This window comes from Globicephala melas, chromosome 11 (genome assembly GCF_963455315.2).
Source record: "Globicephala melas chromosome 11, mGloMel1.2, whole genome shotgun sequence".
NCBI classification, from domain to species: Eukaryota; Metazoa; Chordata; class Mammalia; order Artiodactyla; family Delphinidae; genus Globicephala; species Globicephala melas.
The window spans coordinates 11,131,510-11,153,895 of NC_083324.2; the positions used below are offsets into that span (position 1 = coordinate 11,131,510).

General features: G+C 42.3%; 1 protein-coding gene and 1 long non-coding RNA gene across 2 annotated transcripts in view; one reads left to right on the forward strand and one right to left on the reverse strand.

Annotated features, from left to right (window-relative positions):
* Positions 1 to 152: 152 nt before the first annotated feature.
* Positions 153 to 11,770, forward strand: LOC132598083 (uncharacterized). Its single transcript, XR_009565749.1, has 3 exons — positions 153 to 290; positions 3,029 to 3,209; positions 7,102 to 11,770. It is a non-coding gene; the product is annotated as an uncharacterized lncRNA (long non-coding RNA).
* The window catches only part of ARL8B (ARF like GTPase 8B), a 65,661-nt gene continuing 51,345 nt past the window's right edge, over positions 8,071 to 22,386 (reverse strand). Inside the window, 3 exon segments of the mRNA XM_030867791.2 lie at positions 8,071 to 10,141; positions 12,021 to 12,091; positions 12,674 to 12,741. Of these exon segments, the coding sequence (XP_030723651.2) occupies positions 10,092 to 10,141; positions 12,021 to 12,091; positions 12,674 to 12,741 (189 nt within the window). The 3' untranslated portion in view covers positions 8,071 to 10,091.

Here is a 22,386-nt window from a genome sequence, read left to right on the forward strand (position 1 = left end):
GCCATAGGCCACCCGTACGTCTCCAGCGCCGCGAGGCCCCTCCCCTCCTTCCGCCCCGCCCTCCGGGCCCCGCCCCCTGGGCGGGAGGATTCGGATGGGCTGGCGTGGCGAGTAGGGACCGCTCGGGCTCCGGACGAGGGAACTTTCAGCCAATGGGAGCGCGGCACGGGAGCGGACGGCCGCGGGACAAGGACGTGGCCCCGGGCCCAACCGGTTCCGCGTAGAGCCTGTTTCTCCCAGAGCTAGGAAGGAGGAAAACTACTCCAGCTCTATGTTAAGGATGGTGACAGGTAAAAGACGTAAGGAACGAGGAGGAAAAAGGACATTTCTGTAGGACAGGGTTTTTAATTTGTCTGTTATGTGGTAGAGGATGTTTTGTGGTAGAGGATGTTATGTGGTAGGGGATGTTATGTGGTAGGGATGATACTATCCTTAAGCTTAAGACTGCACAAAACGGTATCCTGAATTCTTTATGTTAAAACATCCTAATTTGTAGTCTTTTAACACTTTTTTTATTGAAACACCCTAACTTGGAAGAATTGCTCACGGTGATTGTTCCCAGGTCCTGTCCTAGACCTATCGAACTCCAGTGGAGTGTCCCGAGAATGTGTGTATAACAAGTGTTCTTGAGCAATTCTTAGCATCCGGCAATCTCAGGAAATATTGAGTTAGGTTACATTGCCTTTGTCTCGGAAATAGGATCTTTTTAAAAACAGATACAGCGGTAGGAGTGAAGGCTGCCACTGCCACCACCTAAGTATTTTTACTAGATCTATTTAATCATGTCCCCTCCTGCCCCTCCCACTGCCACTATCTCTCCTGTACAGTGCAGCAGTGACCTATCCTTTGAGGTGTGGGATAGATTCCTGGTCACTTTACACCTCTGTATCTGCTTTCCATAATTAATAAGGTGGCAAATGTCAGCTCTGAAGGTCTACTGCTTTCATGTGATGACTCAGCAGTTGAGGGGTTTTGTTTTCTTTTGCTTGCTGCACTTGAAAATGTCTGCTAAGGTTTGCCCTCCATAAGCTTAGACCATGTGCCTCTTACATACCGAGGTTCCCGAAAAGCTTGGGAAGCACGGCCTGATGGGTGGCTCAAATCAGAGATTGGCTGAGTGACCAAGGGAGTGATAAGGATGATAAAGTTGTCACGTGGCACACTCTTCACATTCTCAGAGTCAGAGGACTTTTAGCAACACAGAGGAGGTATAATGGGGACTGAGAAGGAATCCAAAGAAACATTTGATTCTAACACAAGGTAGCAGGCACATAGTAAGGCCCTTTTTGTTGGCTGAGCCGTATTCCTGTCCAAAATCCTGAGATAGGCCTGCCCAAGCATTGAAAAGAGTGTAAAGAGTTGGAGCGTGGGTCTTTTGCCTATACAGATTCTTTTCCCCTGTGAAAGGCACCTAGGGACCCTGCTGAAAGTCCAACACCAGCGCTTGATCCTCAACTTTCAGATCCGCCTTCTTGGAACTTGCAAACTGAATGTGAATATTAAGGACCGCGTTGTATGTTTCCTCCCTAAGTTATTTTACTGCAAATCTTAACTCACCACAGTCAACTACAGACCGCATTGATAATAGCTCCTGTTTTCACATTAGAGACAAGGTCTAATAAAAACAAATCTTTTTTCGTAACCAGAGAAAACCATCTAACTTTTGAAAGATGCTTTTCATGGTCAAACTGACAATACCTGCCAACTGTGTATGTCTGGCGAGTTTCAAACTACTTTCACGTGTACTCATTTAACCTTCGCAGAAAACCTTATATGCTCTGTTCCATAAACCATAAGGGAAGAAGTCAGGTTGGGGGTCTCAAGTCCTCCAAGTTAGTTGGCTCTAGGCAGAAAAAGCACTACTGCCCTGCTTTCTCACACTTTAGTCCCAGAAATTTACTGTAACTAGCTGGCCCTCAAAGCAAAGAAAGACTGGTCCTTCTCTATTCTTCCCAAAGCAACAATGCTGACACTAGTGTCCTGCAAGGCACAGCCTAGGATTTAGGGGCCAGGTTCAGAAAATATCTCCTTCTCGAATTAAACTCAACAACGAAAATCTTGTGCTAGCCCTTTAGATTAGACTAGACTCCCCTGAAGGTAAATGTGGCTAAGACTGGAACAACACCCGTATCTAACTAGAAAACCCAACCTTAAAAATCAACTCCTTAAGAGACTGTTTTGTGATAGGTTCTTCCACACATAAGCTCACAAAAGCAACAGGGAACTGATTAAAAAGAACACTGAAATGCGCCGTGGTAAAAATGGGTGACGCCAAAGAGATAACAGCTACGAACCCAGACTCAGAAGTCCAGCTGCCAGGTGTTCATATCTTAGCGCTGCCCTCTGAGTAACCTTGGGAAGTTACTTTTCAGGACCTGTTTTCTCATCTGTAAAATGAGGGTGATAAAAACAGTACTTACCACATACGGTTGTGAGAGTTAAATTCTTTATTGTATATAGTATACCTACAACAGTGCCACATACATGGTGAGGCCTATTATTACTACTCATCTACTCTGTGTTAAGACCAGCAACTAGTAAAAGTACCTGGAACATATAAGGCTGAGGTCTGTTGGATGAATTAAATAACAAAGCCCCTACAATTTTCAAAGCACTATTTTAGGAGAAAAATGTGTCTAACTCAACCGAGCATAAAGTAGGACAAGGGCTAAAAGTTACCACAGTCTAAGAACAGTTGAAAAAGCTTTGAATCCTCGTCTAATTCCAGTTCTATTTAACTTAACCTGTTCCAGCTTCCACACATCAAGGTCCTAAATCTGTGTGATTTGGGTTACGTCCCAAAAGGTCATCCTCATTCAATCACCCTCTTACTTTGATAGTTGAAGGAGATGACTGCTTACTTCTATTTCTGTGCCTTTAAAGATATCCTCCACTGTAAATCAATAGACATTACAGTTCTGGGGATCAGTTTTGTGAGGCTGAGGGGGTGAATCAACGCACTAGTTTCCTAAAACTGCAAACCCTGAAAAAAAGCTCTGGCCCTTTCTTTTTTTTTTTTTTTTGGTAGGTACGTGGGCCTCTCACCGCTGTGGCCTCTCCCGTCGCGGAGCACAGGCTCCGGACGCGCAGGCTCAGCGGCCATGGCTCATGGGCCCAGCCGCTCCACGGCACGCGGGATCTTCCCGGAGCGGGGCACGAACCCGTGTCCCCTGCATCGGCAGGCAGACTCTCAACCACTGCGCCACCAGGTAAGCCCGCTCTGGCCCTTTGATGACCCTAAAGGGTAGTCCCAGAGCTTCCTATATTAAATATCAGGACTAGTCTATAAAAAGGAGGGATTTTTCTACTCTAAAAAGTTATGTGGGCTTCCCTAGTGGCACAGTGGTTGGGAATCCGCCTGCCAATGCAGGGGACATGGGTTCGAGCCCTGGTCTGGAGAGATCCCACATGCCGCGGAGCAACTAAGCCCGTGCGCCACAACTACTGAGCCTGCGCTCTAGAGCCCGCGAGCCACAACTGCTAAAGCCCGCGCGCCTAGAGCCCGTGCTCCGCAACAAGATAAGCCACCGCCATGAGAAGGCCGCGCACCACAATGAAGAGTAGCCCCCGTTCGCCCCAACTAGAGAAAGCCTGCGCGCAGCAACGAAGACCCAACGGAGCCATAAATAAATAAATAAATTTAAAAGGAAGAAAAAAGCAAAAGGTTATATAAACAACCCAAATGTCTATCAATAAGGACCAGTTAAATAAATTACGGAAACCCGACACAGTGAAAACCACACACAGTGAAATGGGAACCATACTACTGTCAAAGAAAATGAGGAATTCTCTACATAGGGCTGTGGAAATATCACTCGTACATAGCAAATGGAAAAAAGTTATGTTCAAATACCTCCTATACAAGAGACTTTTTAAAAAGTATATATTTCTATTTGTTTCCTGTATTTTGTATAAAACACTAGAAAGATAAATAAGAAATTGATATAAGGGTGACCTATAAGACCAGGTGGTAGTGGAAGAGTGGTTACTCAGTCATGGGTGGGATCAAGAGTTCCTACGTCTTTTTATGTATTTTCAATTTTTGAAACATGTAACATACATATGAAAAATCAACTTATTCAAAAAACAAATGGAACTTGGAGAAAAAATGATGAGCTTTCTGGCCCACACTTTTATTTTTTTAAATAAAGTTATTTATTTAGTTTTGGATGTGCCGGGTCTTCGTTGTTGTGCGCGGCCTTTCTCTAGTTCGGCAAGCGGGGGCTACTCTTCATTGCGATGCACGGCCTTCTCATTGCGGTGGCTTCTCTTTGTCGCAGAGCACAGGCCCTAGGTGCACTGGCTTCAGTAGTTGTGGCTCGCAGGCTCTGGAGCACAGGCTCAGTAGTTGTGGCACATGGGCTTAGTTGCTCCGCGGCATATGGGATCTTCCAGGACCAGGGATCGAACCCATGTTCCCTGCATTGGCAGGCAGATTCATAACCACTGCACCACCAGGGAAGTCCCTTGCCCACGTGTTCCAACTACTATACCACTAAATCAAACACTGCAACTTTCCATCGAGAACTGATTTTCATCACCATTCACGTGCCATGCCCCAGCCCTTAAGTTACTGACGCGTCCAGAAAGAGTAGGAATAAGTTCCTAACCCTTCTTTGAAGGGAGAGGAGAGCTAGCAATTTCATAAATTGGCTCATGGTATGACAATTTCTTTTTCCTTAGGGGATGATACAAATAGAAAAAGGAGTCATCTAATTCATGTATTGGGTAACAGTAGATAAAAATGATGGACTCTGGGGCTTCCCTGGTGGCGCAGTGCTTGGGAATCCGCCTGCCAATGCAGGGGACGCGACGCGGGTTCGTGACCCGGTCCGACAAGATCCCCCATGCCATGGAGTGGCTGGGCCCGTGAGCCATGGCCGCTGAGCCTGCGTGTCCGGAGCCTGTGCTCCGCAACGGGAGAGGCCACAACAGTGAGAGGCCCGCGTACTGAAAACAAACAAACAAAAGATGGACTCTGAAAATGTAGAAACAAGACTGTACATTATGTGATACAAATTGTACAAAACTGAGGGTAGGCCAAAGCTGTGGATTATATAAGAGCTGGTTGGAGACATACTATAATTAGCAATCTGTTGATGTCCTATTTCCCATGTTCAAAAGGGAACACATTGATTTTGTTGGGGGATTCCCCCCACTTGCTATTTTAAAGGACTATTTTCTAACTGCCCCCCGTTTCTCCAAGCTCTAAATAAATTTTAGCAGAACTTAGCAACACAGCAGTTATAAAGTGTTAAAACACTCACTCTATAAACATTTGCCCCCAAATTGGTAGTATATCTGTGGTTTATATTTTTCCACATTGTATACCAGAATACACGTTTTTCTGCAGTCTGGGAGAAATGCTTTAAAATTTTTAAATGGCTTTCAAAGTATAAGCCCGTGTGGTTACAGCATTTCCTTCGAACAAAATGTAAGTTATTACATCATTCTGTAAAATGTCTGTGATCTCCAGTCCTTAACTATGTTAAAAGTTACAACATGTAAACATTTCTGTGGTTTCAGGATTATTTTCAAGCAGAAGGAACACACGCAACACTAACACAATCACTAGGACAGACACTAGGAGCAGCGGGCTTTTTCATCTCTTCCCTGCTGTTTCACCACCAGCCAAATCTCTAGGCTGTTAGAACCACAGCCTGTGAGTAGGAGAAATAATATTAGAAATCCTCTACTCTTCATTTTGCAGAATGGAAAACTACGGAGCCAGAGGGGGTTTAGCAACTCACCACGGTCACACAATCAGTTAACAGCAAAGAATTCATTCTCTTAAATGCCGATCCAGCACTCCTGACAGAACCAAGTGAGCATTTTAAGCTGACAATTCTTTCCCTACCACAACCCTTTTATGAATGCAAGACCTGCAAGCCCCAGTAAAATGAGGCTAAGGTCCCCTCCCCCTCCTGATTCCTGCCAGGAAATGTGCATTACCTAAATCACCAGCTACCTTGGGATTTTAAAATAGAATTACCTCACACAGAGAGCGCTTGTTAATGAGATGGAAGAATGAATGACTACTGCTGTTGCTCAGATTAAGGAACTTTCCACTGAGTCTGTCTAGCATGTCAATGACTTGCTTCTGTTTCCCTAAGAACATTCAAGAGGCGGCAATTACAAAAGTACCCACTTTTATTAATAGCTGAATTTTAAACAGAAATTGTGTGGAGGATATTTACTAATCAACAGGAAGCACCTGCCGTGGGTTGTACATTTGTAGAACTGCAAACTGAAGGGAAGACGGGCAAGCCTGGTGTTTGCTTTAAATGTCTTCCTATTCAAGTATCTTCACTGATACACATCCTGCTGAGGGTACAACCTTTAAAGTTGCTAACAAAATGAAAATATTTCACGTACTGAACATGGTGGTTCTCCCAATGGCACATTTTTAGAGAACAGAATTCAGCCAATTGGATATTACAGATATGGTTCTGGCTACAGTAAATTAGCCGCTCCAGTTCTCAATCCGCCAGCCCCTGAAGAGGTTGGAATTACCAAAGCAACCAGATTTCAGGGTAACTGCATGAATAGAATACACAAGGCAATTACTTCCTCAGTCAAAAACAATAAACACAAAAGCAGACACAGTCCAATACACCCAATTTACTTGACAGAATCGAAGGGACTAATTTTACTTTATTAAGATTTTTTTTTTTTGACGTGGAACTTTTTATTTTTTTAATTTATGGCTGCGTTGGGTCTTCATTGCTGCGCGCAGGCTTTCTCTAGTTGCGGCGAGCGGGGGCTACTCTTCATTGTGGTGTGCGGGCTTCTCATTACAGTGGCCTCTCCATTGCGGAGCACAGGCTCTAGGTGCGCGGGCCTCGGCAGTTGTGGCACGTGGGCTTCAGTAGTTGTGGCTCGCGGGCTCCAGAGCGCAGGCTCAGTGGTTGTGGTGCACGGGCTTAGTTGCTCCACGACACGTGAGATTCCCGGACCAGGGCTCGAACCCGTGTCCCCTGCATTGGCAGGCGGATTCTTAACCACTGCGCTACCAGGGAAGCCCTGATGTGGACCATTTTTAAAGTCTTTATTGAATTTGTTACAACATTGCTTCTGTTTTATGTTTTGGTTTTTTGGCAGCGAGGCATATGGGACCTTAGCTCCCCGACCAGGGATCGAACCTCATCCCCTGCATTGGAAGGCGAAGTCTTAATCACTGGACCACCAGGGAAGTCCCCAAAGGAACTAATTTTAGAAGTCTCAATTTTTGAAAGCAAACATAGACTCAGAAGCAGGGTGAAGCAAGCTAAACGTATATCCTCTCCCCAGCCATGCCCTCAACACACTCCTCTTTCAAAAATCGCTTTATAGGAAGCTGTTGAGAAAACAAGCAAACTGATAGCTTGACTAAATGGCTCCACTGATTCAATAAAAGAATTTAAACCTGATACCCAAGTACTTCTGTCCTAGAAGTGCAAGATCACACATCCAACTGACAACACAATTTGGCTGCACAGAAGGACGGCGTGCACACGGAGGAAGAGCCGAGTTGAACTTCTCTGAGTAAAAATACATAAAATCGTTTCCCCAAGAGCTTTGATGGGATAAACGTTCACTTCTATAGTGCAAAAGATAACATACTATACAAAACAGGTCAAATGTTTTACTTTAAAAGTGTGCCTCTTTGGGAAAAACTACCAGGTTTGATACTTTAAATCTTTTCATTCTGGAACTGAAGTCAGCAAGTAGACATATCTTGTAATTTCAGTTTATTAATAGTTTTGTTATGATTTTTAAAACCAGATTACAAAATGCTTAACTAACTCAATACTTATTTTTAAAAAGTCCTAAATTTGGTGTATTATGACAGTTTACAAGTAGTAGCATTTCCTCCACCCCACCCCCCGCCCCATCGCAAGGTCAATTCTGTGGATATTTAAAAGTTTGTTTCTATTTTAACTAGCTCACAGACCCAATTCTTTAAGAGCTGAGCTGATTTCTTTCTAGCACATGGTCTACAGACCCTGCTCATGGTAACCTTCTTTCCACCCCCTTCCAAAAAAGTCAGCACCTTCCAGCATGATGGACATTTTAAGTTAAAACCGTCAATACAACCCTCAAAATGCAAGTTTATTGAATAAAGCTGAGAAGAGCAGTAAAACAGACAAAAAACGCATCCACCTAAATAAAAAAATTCACATATTTACAAAGTTCAGTAACTGTTAGGTTCCACATGCAGAGGTTAATGCACAGGAAAATGTTGGTAGTAGTATCTGGATGTCTTGAAACCCTGGAAGCAATGAACAGACACACAAACACATTACGGTTTAGCTGTAGGTCAATTAATGAACCTATGCGGTCCCCACAGAGTCACACATTCTTGTTCTGATTCCTCCTTTTAGGCACAAGCAAATTGCCACATTCTTTGTAATGGTTCACAGTGACCATTAATGGTGTTGAAGTACAGTAGCAAGTTTAAATATCCCTTCATTTACAGAACCATCCATCCCATCAGGGAAGTATGCAACATGCTTCAAAGAATAAGAACAGAATTTTAAAAGCCAAGATTCTACTCATAAAAATGTGAATGGAGAAAAGCAAATAGTGTCTGTGCAACACGGTGCAGTATTTTGTACAGAATATCATTAAGGCCATGGCAGTCTATAAATTAAAACTGATATCATTAAAAGAACTTACTGTTGACTGCACTTCGAGTGCTCAACATGTCTGGAAATGCACTGTCTACATGAGTGCTGCTTAACAAAAGAAACAAAATCACACATAGTGTGAGGCAACACACTACGCAAGTGTACCACAAAGTTTTATCTACTACAGTGGGCTACGTAACAATTTACAAGTGCTCCAGTTTTAATATGTCCCTTTATGTGCATGGAGATCACTAAACTACAAAACACGTTCAGGTAAGTTTTCATACATCTCTGTATCATAGAAGCAAACAACAGACAGCATCACTTCCTCACCTCTGTGTGATTATTCAACAGCCTGCAGCCGTTGTGCATGATTACATCAGATAAAGCAGGCAGGTCTAGAGTTGTCACAATAAACAAGATGTCTAATGGCACCAGACAAAAGAGTGCCAAACCTTACATCGATAAGAGAGAAAAATAAGAATTTTTATTTGTTTCTAAGTATCTATTGTGCTGAAAGTCAACTTTATGACGGAATATAAAAAGTCAAGAGTTAGAGTGTCATGCAGCAGCACTGCTTTAGTGACTGGAGAGAGAAAGAACAGACAGGTGTTTCAACAGTCTGACATTCTTAACACGTTTATTATATTGGCTAGAATGCTCTAAATTCATGAAAGCTTTTGAGAAAATCTTCAATTCCCAACCCCTTAAAAAAGTGTGTTGAACCAGGAAAAAGAAAAGAAAAAATATAGAAGTAATGATCTGGACAGATACAAAACAGCATGCCTCAGTTCCTCCCGTACCCCCGACTGCTATCTGGAGAAGAACTCTCAGAAAGCAGAATGTGTTTAAAATTCATCGCCCAAGATCTTGCCAGTGTAAAGAAGGAACAACAACATTGATCTGGTGCCTCTATTCACTCTTTGCAGACCGTTTTTTAAATTCCTAAGGTGTAATTATACATTTCACATGCATTTGTGAGATATGTAAACATTTTGTTTCTATCCCACATGAGTCAGGCTAAAGGTTTTCTAAATACTGTGTGTGGCACTAGAAACTTCATGCTGTTATCAAGTCAGTATCAGTATTAAGCTACTGGACTCTATAATGAAATATCATAGACAGACATTTACTGAAAACCAATATAAAAACCTGGCCCAGAAAGACCAGAACAGAAATATGCAATTTTTCTTGATTTAAGATGGTCAAAAGTGTGGGTTTTTTTTAAAAAAGCTCTACACACTGTTTAAGACAAGTATGTATAAGAAGCCTTTTTGTGTGCTGACTTTATCATGACAACTCTAGCTGATTCTTTATGAAGGGTTAAGGATACACATCTTCAGCAGTGCACATGAGAAATAAACTCTGAAAAAGGCAATTTCTTGGGTTTAGGAAGGACCATATTCTGGGAAGTACTTCAGAGGAACGGACAATAATTCTGGGATTGTAGCCAGGAAGGACTGGAAGACTTCAGGAGATGCTTCAGCTTCTTCTAGATTTTGAATGTTGAATAAGCCACTGAAGTGTGATATCTAAAGATGGAGGGGAAAAGAGTGAAGATGTTACGATACCAAAGTTAAGAAACTAAATATCAGAGAATATTTAAAACGCAGCTATTTCAAAGCATATCCTGGGCCTGCCCTCTTCTTTTCTGCCTCTATACTACTATACTTATATAGATATCTGTATCTATCCCACTATTCTTCATTCCCTGACCTTCAAGAGGTTAATCTGGAAACATGAGAGACTGAAGAGTCTCCAATTTAAAAGCTAAATTGTGTACAGAACAGCTTGTGCCTTCCTTTATTCATTCAAAAGTTTACTGATTGCCTGTAAGATCAGGTATTGTGTGTGAAGCTCCAGGATGCAAAGAGACGGGAAAACCACTCTCTGCCCTCGAGGAGCTTTCAGTATGCTGGAAAACATGCAGGTAGTCGTCTGGGTTTGGAGGACAGCCTCCACAGAATTCCAGGTAAAAGAAAGAGCAAAACGCATAGGATAAGCAGAGGCATGAAACTGTGTGGAGCTCTGGCTGGATGACAAGTGATAAGATGTGGCTGAAGCACAGGGATGGGTGAGGGGGGTGCCACTCATTGCTACGGCTAGAGCAGGGGTTCTCAAGCTCACCCTTTCCACATTTGGGGCTGGATAATTCTTTGCTGTGCACAGTACAATATTCTGCAACATCTGTAACCTTGACCACAAGATGCCATTATCACCACCCCCCATCCTCAGCTGTGACAAGTAATGGCTCCAGATTATCTCCAAATGGCCCCTGTGGAGCTCAGCTGTTCTCAGTTGAGAACCACAGGCCTAGCGGGAGCCAGATAACCTTGTGTGCCATTCTAAGATGCTCAGAAGTTTGGATTTTATTCTCAAGTCAACAGGAAGTCATTGGAGAATGTTAAGCAGGGAAACCATACTGTTTATTGTAAACTGTTAAGTTTATTGTAGTAAATTCAACAATGGCAACCGAGGAGGGCAACTTGGAAGGCTGCCAGTATAGAGACTATCACAACAGGAACAGGAAAGGGCCGAAGGCCTGAAGCAAATCAAGTGCTGTAGGAATGGAGAGGAATAAAATGAGGAGCATGTTCAAAATATAGAACCTAACAGCACTGAGCAAATGCAGGGGGTGAGAAAGAACCTTCTGGCCTGAATAAGTGTGTGTGTCATGGAGCTGCTGACTAACAGTAGCTAAAGGAAGAACAGGCTTGAGAAAAAAAGACTAAGAATTCGGCAGCAGGCACACCAAGTTTGAGATGGAGAAGGTAGCACATGGAGATGTCCAGCAGGTTGTTTCATCTGTACAGATCTGAGGAAGAGATGGAGACTGGCAAGACAGCATCGTAGAGGTGGCAACTGAAGCTACAGTGGCTGAGAATAGCCAGGAAAGGCACTTAGACTGACAGGACAAGGCAGCTAAGCAGGACTGGTACTTTGCTATGGCAGTCCTAGGAAATTAATACAGACATTAAGTAGATAAAGGGTATTCTGGGCTTATCCTTTAGAGAGCTAACATACTGCAGTAATATATTTTGATTTTGACACATGCAAAATCATAATAATGCCTATAGACCAATTTTTGTAAAGTCTTATTTCAAAAACATCATCCTGTTATAATGCACAGCTGGACACTAGCTCTGCAAAAGTTAATACAATAAATTGATATCACATAATGCTTAACTTCGTGTCTCTTTTGCATTTACTTCTTTAAATAGCGTGGAGCAGATTCAGGATTTTATATTTGTTGTCAAAAGGTATAATGTGTACTCTTTTTCCTGAGGCAAAAGCAATAGTACTTTATAAGGGAAATCACTTAAACAGAAATGGAGATAATAAACAGTAAAAAGCATGAGACGTCCCTTCTAATGATACCCACTTCTTCCACAAACACCAGTCATTTCTTACCTATATTATCCTTTTCTTTGCAAGAAATTGAATAGCAGCAAATTTCTCTATCCTGAATAGCAGACAGATTCCTATAAAAAGCAGAATTAAGAAAATAAGTCTGTGCTTAAAACAACTGTCATCTTTTCACTCACTGCTCAATTTTGCTTGTTTTTTGAATTACTATACAGAAGAAATTATTTTACTGATACTAAAATTTTACAGGGACTTCCCAGGTGGCGCAGGGATTAAGAATCCACCTGCCAATGCAGGGGACAAGGGTTCAAGCCCTGTTCTGGGAAGATCCCACATGCCACGGAGCAACTAAGCCCGTGTGCCACAACTACTGAACCCATGTGCCACAACTACTGAAGCCCACACGCCTAGAGCCCGTGCTCCACAACAAGAGAAGCCACTGCAATGAGAAGCCTGTGCACCACAACAAAGAACCAATGCAGCCAAAATTTAATTAATTCATTCATTAAAAAAACAATGTTTAAGGGGAAAAAAAAATTTACGGGTTCACTTTTCTAGTATGTCAAGATTATGTACTCCAAAACGTGACTATGATCATTACTGAATAATACAGCAATGCTAAACAAAGCAGTGAGCAAAACAGTATAATTTAGAACCAAATTATTTTTAAAAAACCATCATTCATTCTTAAGACATACATTTTTTCAATTAGCTGTTTCTCATCCAAGGCATTAGGAAGATCTCTCTTGTTTCCAAGTACTAGCACCTTTAAAAAGAAAAGATACTGAGTAAATTTTACCTAAGAAAATGTCACAGAAGCATACCATATGCATATCTGTAGACATTAAAATCAGGATGTTACATCATGCCATAATTAAAGTATATTTATGTGACTGGTGGCCTATCTCATTCATTTAATCATTCAAATTAGAATTTATTCTAACTCCTACCATGCACATGTCCTTAATTCAATATGTGGCTGCCAACTTCTATTTGAAATATTCTAAGTCTACGGTATACATTCTGCTATTTCTTAATAAATCTTTACCAAGAAGTGAATATGATCTTAACAACCAAGGGTGGAGGAATGAGTTTAAACTATTTTTATCTGTTAGTCATTAATCTAACAGTAAACATGTAAATAAGCCTTTAAAATTCTACACCCATCCTATAAAATATAATGTATAAATATTCTAAGATAATGGATAAGACTGGGGTTCAGAATAAATGCAGTAGCCATAAACTCTGAGAATAAATATCACCATCTGATTGGTAGATGTGCTTTGAAAAACAAGGGAAGTGGAGAGGGGCGTCCCAATCATCACTCTATCTTCCCCAGGTACATCCATTCTACCTTATGAAAAGCAAAACCTATGAGTACATATAACGTACTTGATAACATCCTTACTGAGTCAACGTTCTCTAAGAAACTGTATCTTTGACCAATCCTGAGAAAGTACACGCCATGTCTACCTTGTCATCTTGTTAAACACTGGTCAAACCTATTTCTTTCACTTAATACATGCCCCTACCCCCACCCCTAACTCCAAACACGGCGACTGATTCTATTTCTAGGCCCTAGACGCTTAGTTCTCACGAAGGAGAAAGAGCCAAGGACGGAGACAGACAGCCAGGGTCACCAGGAGCTCCCCGGGGAATGCTAAATCACAGGGGTCGGAGAGCCAAAAGCCAAATCTCAGTGCCTGCGGTCAGCCCGTCCTCCCCCCCCCCAACTCTTACCCCTCTCTACACTCTTATTTAAGTCACCCCACGTTCTCAACCTGGACCTGTGTGAGTTTTAAAAACTGCATCATGGTCATTTGTGATCAGTTGTCAGTTTGGGGTTGCCTGACATCTTAGCCCTCTTCCTACATTTAAGAAATCTTCCACCTTATGAACCTGCCTCCCAATAAAGCTTCTTGCTTCTGTAGACAACTTCTTTTCCAACCTTCCTTTCTGCTGGAGAATGGACACATAATCTAGGATCAACCAGAACTACAAATGCAGAGTCAGTACTGCAAGAAAGTGGGGATAGAGAATCCATTCTGCTAGGGAAGGGGCATCAACTAAATGACCTTCCAATCGGAGCAACTGTGTCTGGTGTTCAGAAACTGCATGAAGTCACCAGACTTACTCGATGGTGTAAGTCTGGATGTGGTCCTAGCAGCTGCTGAGCCTCCCTTGTTCCAGCCTATTTTCTGAAGATGGTTATGGGCAGCCTTCTCCCAGACTCGGTGAGATACCCAATATCCTTTCAGTAAATTCCTTTCTACTTAAATCAGCTTTCTTTTCTATTGCTTGCAACTAAGAACTCTTACGGTGACCAAGATAAGACTGATTCTCTTACTTATGGTATGTAAAACTAGTTGTTAACATAGAAGAAGAAGAATAGACTTTGAAGTCAGAAAGACATGGAGTCAAAACCTAGCTGTGCCAAAATGCTAATGACCGTGTGATCTTGAGTGAATAACAACTATTACAAAGGAGGGATCACACCATCGACCTCAATACCTTGTGAGGATTAACTGAGACAACATACCGCTGAGACAACATACCGCGAGGATCTGACACTCGTGAACTGGTCATGAGGGTAAAGCCTAGTCCTTTCCAGCATCCCTTAGCTCAACAAATGGCACCACCTTCCACCTGACTAAAAGAGCCAGGAACTAGGAACTATCCTTTATATCTTCCCATGTAAAACTACCAAGTCTGGTGGCCACTCTTCCTAAAGATCCTTCCAGTCTATTTCCTTCTCACGACCTTGTCTACGACCACCCTAATCCATGGTACTCTATTTTGCCAAGACAACTTCAATAGCTTCCTAAAACTGTCGTCCTTACAGTCACGCTTCAATCCATTCTTAAAGTGACATCAGAATGATTTAGATGATAAATCTCATCATTTAAAAACATCCAGGGAGGGCTTCCCTGGTGGCGCAGTGGTTGAGAATCCGCCTGCCGATGCAGGGGATGTGGGTTCGTGCCCCGGTCCGGGAAGATCCCACATGCCGCAGAGCTGCTGGGCCCGTGAGCCATGGCCGCTGAGCCTGCGAGTCCAGAGCCTGTGCTCCGCAACGGGAGAGGCCACAACAGCGAGAGGCCCGCGTACCGCAAAAAACAACAACAACAACAAAACACCCAGGGAGCTTCAAGATGGCGGAAGAGTCAGGCGCAGAGATCACCTTCCTCCCCACAGATACATGAGAAATACATCTACACGTGGAACTGCTCCTACAGAACACTGACTGAACGCTGGCAGAAGACCTCAGACCTCCCAAAAGGCAAGAAACTCTCCACGTACCTGGGTAGGCTGAAAGAAAAAAGAATAAGCAGAGACAAAGAACCGGGATGAACCTGCACCAGTGGGAGGGAGCTGTGAAGGAGTAAAGGTTTCCACACACTAGGAAGCCCCTTCGTGGGCAGAAGCTGCGGGTGGCACGGGGGGGAGCTTCAGAGCCATGGAGGAGAGCGCAGGAACAGGGGTGCGGAGGGCAAAGAAGAGAGATTCCCGCACAGAGGATCGGTGCCGACCGGCACTCACCAGCACGAGAGGCTTGTCTGCTCACCCGCCGGGGCGGGCGGGGCTGGGAGCTGAGGCTCAGGGTCGGAGCACAGGGAGAAGACTGGGGTTGGCTGCGTGAACACAGCCTGAAGGGGGTTAGTGCACCACGGCTAGCCGGGAGGGAGTCCGGGAAAAAGTCTGGAACTGCCTAAGAGGCAAGAGACCATTGTTTCCTGGTGCGCGAGGAGAGGGGATTCAGAGCACCACCTAAATGAGCTCCAGAGACGGGCGCGAGCCGCGGCTAACAGCGCGGACCCCAGAGACAGGCATGAGATGCTAAGGCTGCTGCTGCCGCCACCAAGAAGCCTGTGTGCGAGCACAGGTCACTCTCCACACCTCACCTCACGGGAGCCTGTGCAGCCCGCCACCGCCAGGGTCCCGGCATCCAGGGACAACTTCCCCGGGAGAACGCACGGCGCGCCTCAGGCTGGTGCAACGTCACGCCGGCCTCTGCCGTTGCAGGCTTGCCCCGCATCCGTACCCCTCCCTCCCCCCGGCATGAGTGAGCCAGAGCCCCCGAATCAGCTGCTCCTTTTACCCCATCCTGTCTGAGAGAAGAACAGACGCCCTCAGGCGACCTACACACAGAGGCGGGGCCAAATCCAAAACTGAACTCTCAGAGCTGTGCGAACAAAGAGAGAAAGGGAAATCTCTCCCAGCAGCCTCAGGAGCAGCAGATTAAATCTCCACAATCAACTTGATGCACCCTGCATCTGTGGAGTACATGAATAGACAACGAATCATCCCAAATTGAGGAGGTGGACTTTGGGAGCAATGCTATATATATTTTTTTTCCCTTTATCTCTTTTTCTGAGTGTGTATGTATATGCTACTGTGTGTGACTTTCTCTGTATAGCTTTGCTTTTACCATTTGTCCTACGGTTCTGTCTGTCCATTTTTTTTTTACTTAAAACATTTTTTTCTTAATAATTATTTTTTATTTTAATGACTATTTTATTTTATTTTATCTTCTTCTTTCTTTCTTTCTTTTTTTTCCTCCCTTTTTTCTGAGCTGTGTGGAGGACAGGCTCTTGGTGCTCCAGCCAGGTGTCAGGGCTGTGCCTCTGAGGTGGGAGAGCCAAGTTCAGGACACTGGTCCACAAGAGACCTCCCAGCTCCACACAATATCAAATGGTGAATATCTCCCAGAGATCTCCATCTCAACACCAAGACCCAGCTTCACTCAACAACCAGCAAGCTACAGTGCTGGACACCCTATGCCAAACAACTAGCAAGACAGGAACACAACCCCATCCATTAGCAGAGAGGCTGCCTAAAATCATAATAAGGTCACAGATACCCCAAAACACACCACCAGACATGGACCTGCCCACCAGAAAAACCATATCCTCATCCACCAGAACTCAGGCACCAGTCCCCTCCACCAGGAAGCCTACACAACCCACTGAACCAACCTTAGCCACTGGGGACAGACACCAAAAACAACGGGAACTACAAACATGAAACCTGCAAAAAGGAGACCCCAAATACAGTAAGATAAGCAAAATGAGAAGACAGGAAAACACACAGCAGATTTAGGAGCCAGGCAAAACCCCACCAGACCTAACAAATGAAGGGGAAATAGGCAGTCTACCTGAGAAAGAATTCAGAATGATAGTAAAGATGATCCAAAATCTTGGAAATAGAATGGAGAAAATACAAGAAACGTTTAACAAGGACCTAGAAGAACTAAAGAGCAAACAGAGATGAACAACACAATAAATGAAATTAAAAATTCTCTGGAAGGGATCAATAGCAGAATAACTGAGGCAGAAGAACGGATAAGTGACCTGGAAGATAAAATAGTGGAAATAACTACTGCAGAGCAGAATAAAGAAAAAAGAATGAAAAGAATTGAGGACACTCTCAGAGACCTCTGGGACAACATTAAACGCACCAACATTGGAATTATAGGGGTCCCAGAAGAAGAAGAGAAAAAGAAAGGGACTGAGAAAATATTTGAAAAGATTATAGTTGAAAACTTCCCTAATATGGGAAAGGAAATAGTTAATCAAGTCCAGGAAGCACAGAGAGTCCCAGACATAATAAATCCAGGGAGAAACATGCCAAGACACATATTATTCAAACTATCAAAAATTAAATACAAAGGACAAATATTAAAAGCAGCAAGGGAAAAAATACAAGTAACACATAAGGGAATCCCCATAAAGTTAACATAAGCTGATCTTTCAGCAGAAACTCTGTAAGCCAGAAGGGAGTGGCAGGACATATTTACAGTGATGAAAGAGAAAAATCTACAAACAAGATTACTCTACCCAACAAGGATCTCATTCAGATTTGACAGAGAAATTAAAGGTTTGCAGACAAGCAAAAGCTAAGAGAATTCAGCACCACCAAACCAGCTTTACAACAAATGTTAAAGAAACTTCCCTAGGCAGGAAAAAAAAGACAAGGAAAAGACATACAATAATAAAGCCAGAACACTTAAGAAAATGGTAACAGGAACATACATATTGATAATTACCTTAAGTGTAAATGGTTAAATGCTCCAACCAAAAGACACAGACTGGCTGAATGCTTACAAAAACAAGACCCGCATATATACTGTCTACAAGAGACCCACTTCACACCTAGGGACACATACAGACTGAAAGTGAGGGGATGGAAAAAGATATTCCACGCAAATGGAAATCAAAAGAAAGCTGGAGCAGCAATTCTCATATCAGACAAAACAGACTTTAAAACACAGACTATTACAAGAGACAAAGAAGGACACTACATAACTATCAAGGGATCAATCCAAGAAGAAGATATAACAATTCTAAATATTTATGCACCCAACATAGTAGCACCTAAATACACAAGGCAAACACTAACAGCCATAAAACGGGATATCGACAGTAACACATTCATAGTTGGGGACTTTAACACCCCACTTTCACCAACGGACAGATCATCCAAAATGAAAATAAATAAGGAAACACAAGCTTTAAATGATACATTAAACAAGATGGACTTAATTGATATTTATAGGACATTCCATCCAAAAACAACAGAAGACACATTCTTCTCAACTGCTCATGGAACATTCTCCAGGATAGATCACATCTTGGGTCACAAATCAAGCCTTGGTAAATTTAAGAAAATTGAAATCATATCAAGTATCTTTTCCGACCACAACGCTATGAGACTAGATATCAATTACAGGGAAAAATCTGTAAGAAATACAAACATATGGAGGCTACACAACACACTACTTCATAACCAAGAGATCACTGAAGAAATCAAAGAGGAAATCAAAAAATAGCTAGAAACAAATGACAATGAAAACACGACGACCCAAAACCTATGGAATGCAGCAAAAGCAGTCCTAACAGGGAAGTTTATAGCTATACAAGCCTACCTTAAGAAACAAACAACATCTCAAACAAACAACCTAACCTTACACCTAAAGCAATTAGAGAAAGAAGAACAAAAAACCCCCCAAAGTTAGCAGAAGGAAAGAAATCATAAAGATCAGATCAGAAATAAATGAAAAAGAAATGAAGGAAATGATAGCAAAGATCAATAAAACTAAAAGCTGGTTCTTTGAGAAGATAAACAAAATTGATAAACCATTAGCCAGACTTATCAAGAAAAAAAGGGAGAACACTCAAATCAATAGAATTAGAAATGAAAAAGGAGAAGTAACAACTGACACCGCAGAAATACAAAGGATCATGAGAGATCACTACAAGCAACAATATGCCAATAAAATGGACAACCTGGAAGAAATGGACAAATTCTTAGAAATGCACAACCTTCCGAGACTGAACCAGGAAGAAAAAGAAAATATGAACAGACCAATCACAGCACTGAAGTTGAAACTGTGCTTAAAAATCTTACAACAAACAAAAGCCCAGGACCAGATAGCTTCACAGGTGAATTCTATCAAACATTTAGAGAGGAGCTAACACCTATCCTTCTCAAACTCTTCCAAAATATAGCAGAGGGAGGAACACTCCCAAACTCATTCTACAAGGCCACAATCACCCTGATACCAAAACCAGACAAAGATGTCACAAAGAAAGAAAACTACAGGCCAATATCACTGATGAACATAGATGCAAAAATCCTCAACAAAATACTAGCAAACAGAATCCAACAGCACATTAAAAGGATCATACAGCATGATCAAGTGGGGTTTATCCCAGGAATACAAGGACTCTTCAATATTCGCAAATCAATCAATGTGATACACCACATTAACAAACTGAAGGAGAAAAACCATATGATCATCTCAATCGATGCAGAGAAAGCTTTTGACAAAATTCAACACCCATTTATGATAAAAACCCTGCAGAAAGTAGGCATAGAGGGAACTTTCCACAACATAATAAAGACCATGTATGACAAACCCACAGCCAACTTCATCCTCAATGGTGAAAACTGAAAGCATTTCCACTAAGATCAGGAACAAGACAAGGTTGCCCACTCTCACCACTATTATTTAACATAGGTTTGGAAGTTTTAGCCACAGCATTCAGAGAAGAAATAAAAGGAATCCAAATCGGAAAAGAGGAAGTAAAGCTGTCACTGTTTGCAGATGACATGACACTATACATAGAGAATCCTAAAGATGCTACCAGAAAACTACTAGAGCTAATCAATGAATTTGGTAAAGTAGCAGGATACAAAATTAATGCACAGAAATCTCTTGCATTCCTATACACTAATGATGAAAAATCTGAAAGGGAAATTAAGAAAACTCTCCCATTTACCACTGCAACAAAAAGAATAAAATACCTAGGAATACCTACCTAAGGAGACAAAAGACCTACATGCAGAAAATTCTAAGACACTGATGAAAGAAATTAATGATGATACAAATAGATGGAGAGATATACCATGTTCTTGGATTGGAAGAAACAACACTGTGAAAATGACTATACTACCCAAAATAATCTACAGATTCAATGCAATCCCTATCAAACTACCAATGGCATTTTTCACAGAACTAGAACAAAAAAATTCACAATTTGTATGGAAACACAAAAGACCCTGAATAGCCAAAGCAATCTTGAGAAAGAAAAACAGAGCTGGAGGAATCAGGCTCCCTGACTTCAGACTATACTGCAAAGCTACAGTAATCAAGAGAGTGTGGTACTGGCACAAAAACAGAAATATAGATCAATGGAACAGGATAGAAAGCCCAGACATAAACCCACACACCTATGGTGACCTTATCTTTGATAAAGGAGACAAGAATATAGAGTGGAGAAAAGACAGCCTCTTCAATCAGTGGTGCTGGGAAAACTGGACAGCTACATGTAAAAGAATGAAATTAGAACACTCCCTAACACCATACACAAAAATAAACTCAAAATGGATTAAAGACCTAAATGTAAGGCCAGACACTGTAAAACTCTTAGAGGAAAACATAGGCAGAACACTCTGTGACATAAATCACAGCAAGATCCTTTTTGACCCACCTCCTAGAGAAATGGAAATAAAACCAAAAATAAACAAATGGGACCTAATGAAACTTAAAAGCTTTTGCACAGCAAAGAAAACCATAAACAAGACGAAAAGACAACCCTCAGAATGGGAGAAAATATTTGCAAATGAAGCACCTGACAAAGGATTAATCTCCAAAACATACAAGCAACTCATGCAGCTCAATATCAAAAAAACAAACAACCCAATCCAAAAATGGGCAGAATACCTAAATAGACATTTCTCCAAAGATATACATATTGCCAACAAACACATGACAGAATGCTCAACATCATTAATCATGAGAGAAATGCAAATCAAAACTACAATGAGCTATCATCTCACACCGGTCAGAATGTCCCTCATCAAAAAATCTAGAAACAATAAATGCTGGACAGGGTGTGGAGAAAAGGAAACCCTCTTGCACTGTTGGTGGGAACGTAAATTGGTACAGCCACTATGGAGAACAGTATGGAGGTTCTTTAAAAAACTAAAAACAGAACTACCATCCGACCCAGCAATCCCACTACTGGGCATATACGCTGAGAAAACGATTATTCAAAAAGAGTCATGTACCAAAATGTTCATTGCAGCTCTTTTTACAATAGCCAGGAGGTGGAAGCAACCTAAGTGTCCATCATCGGCTGAATGGATAAAGAAGATGTGGCACATATACACAATGGAATATTACTCAACCATAAAAAGGAACGAAATTGAGTTATTTGTAGTGAGGTGGATGGACCTAGAGACTGTCATACAGAGTGAAGTAAGTCAGAAAGAGAAAAACAAATACCAATGCTAACACATATATACATGGAATCTAAAAAAAGAAAAAAAAATGATCAGAAGAACCTAGGGGCAAGACAGGAATAAAGATGCAGACCTACTAGAGAATGGACTTGAGGATATGGGGAGGGGGAAGGGTAAGCTGGGACAAAGTGAGACAGTGGCATGGACATACATACATACAGTACCAAACGTAAAATAGATAGCTAGAGGGAAGCAGGTGCACAGCACAGGGAGATCAGCTCGGTGCTTTGTGTCCACCTAGAGGGGTGGGATAGGGAGGGTGGGAGGCAGACCCAAGATGGAGGGGATATGGGGATATATGTATAGCTGATTCACTTTGTTATACAGCAGAAACACATCATTGTAAAGCAATTATACTCCAATAAAGATGTTAAAATAAATAAATAAAGAGAAACAAACAGTCCCGCCCCACACAGCCTCTTCTAGTGTCCGGGCCGCCGCAAGCTCGCCACACTCTACCCCACCCTCCTCACTCTGCTCTGTGCTCAAGAAACACTGGCTTCCTCCCAGTGCCCCACCTCCTCCTACCAAAGAGCCTCTGCCTGCAACTCCCTTTTCCTCCAGCTGTCACATCCCTCACATGCCTACACATCCCTCACATCTC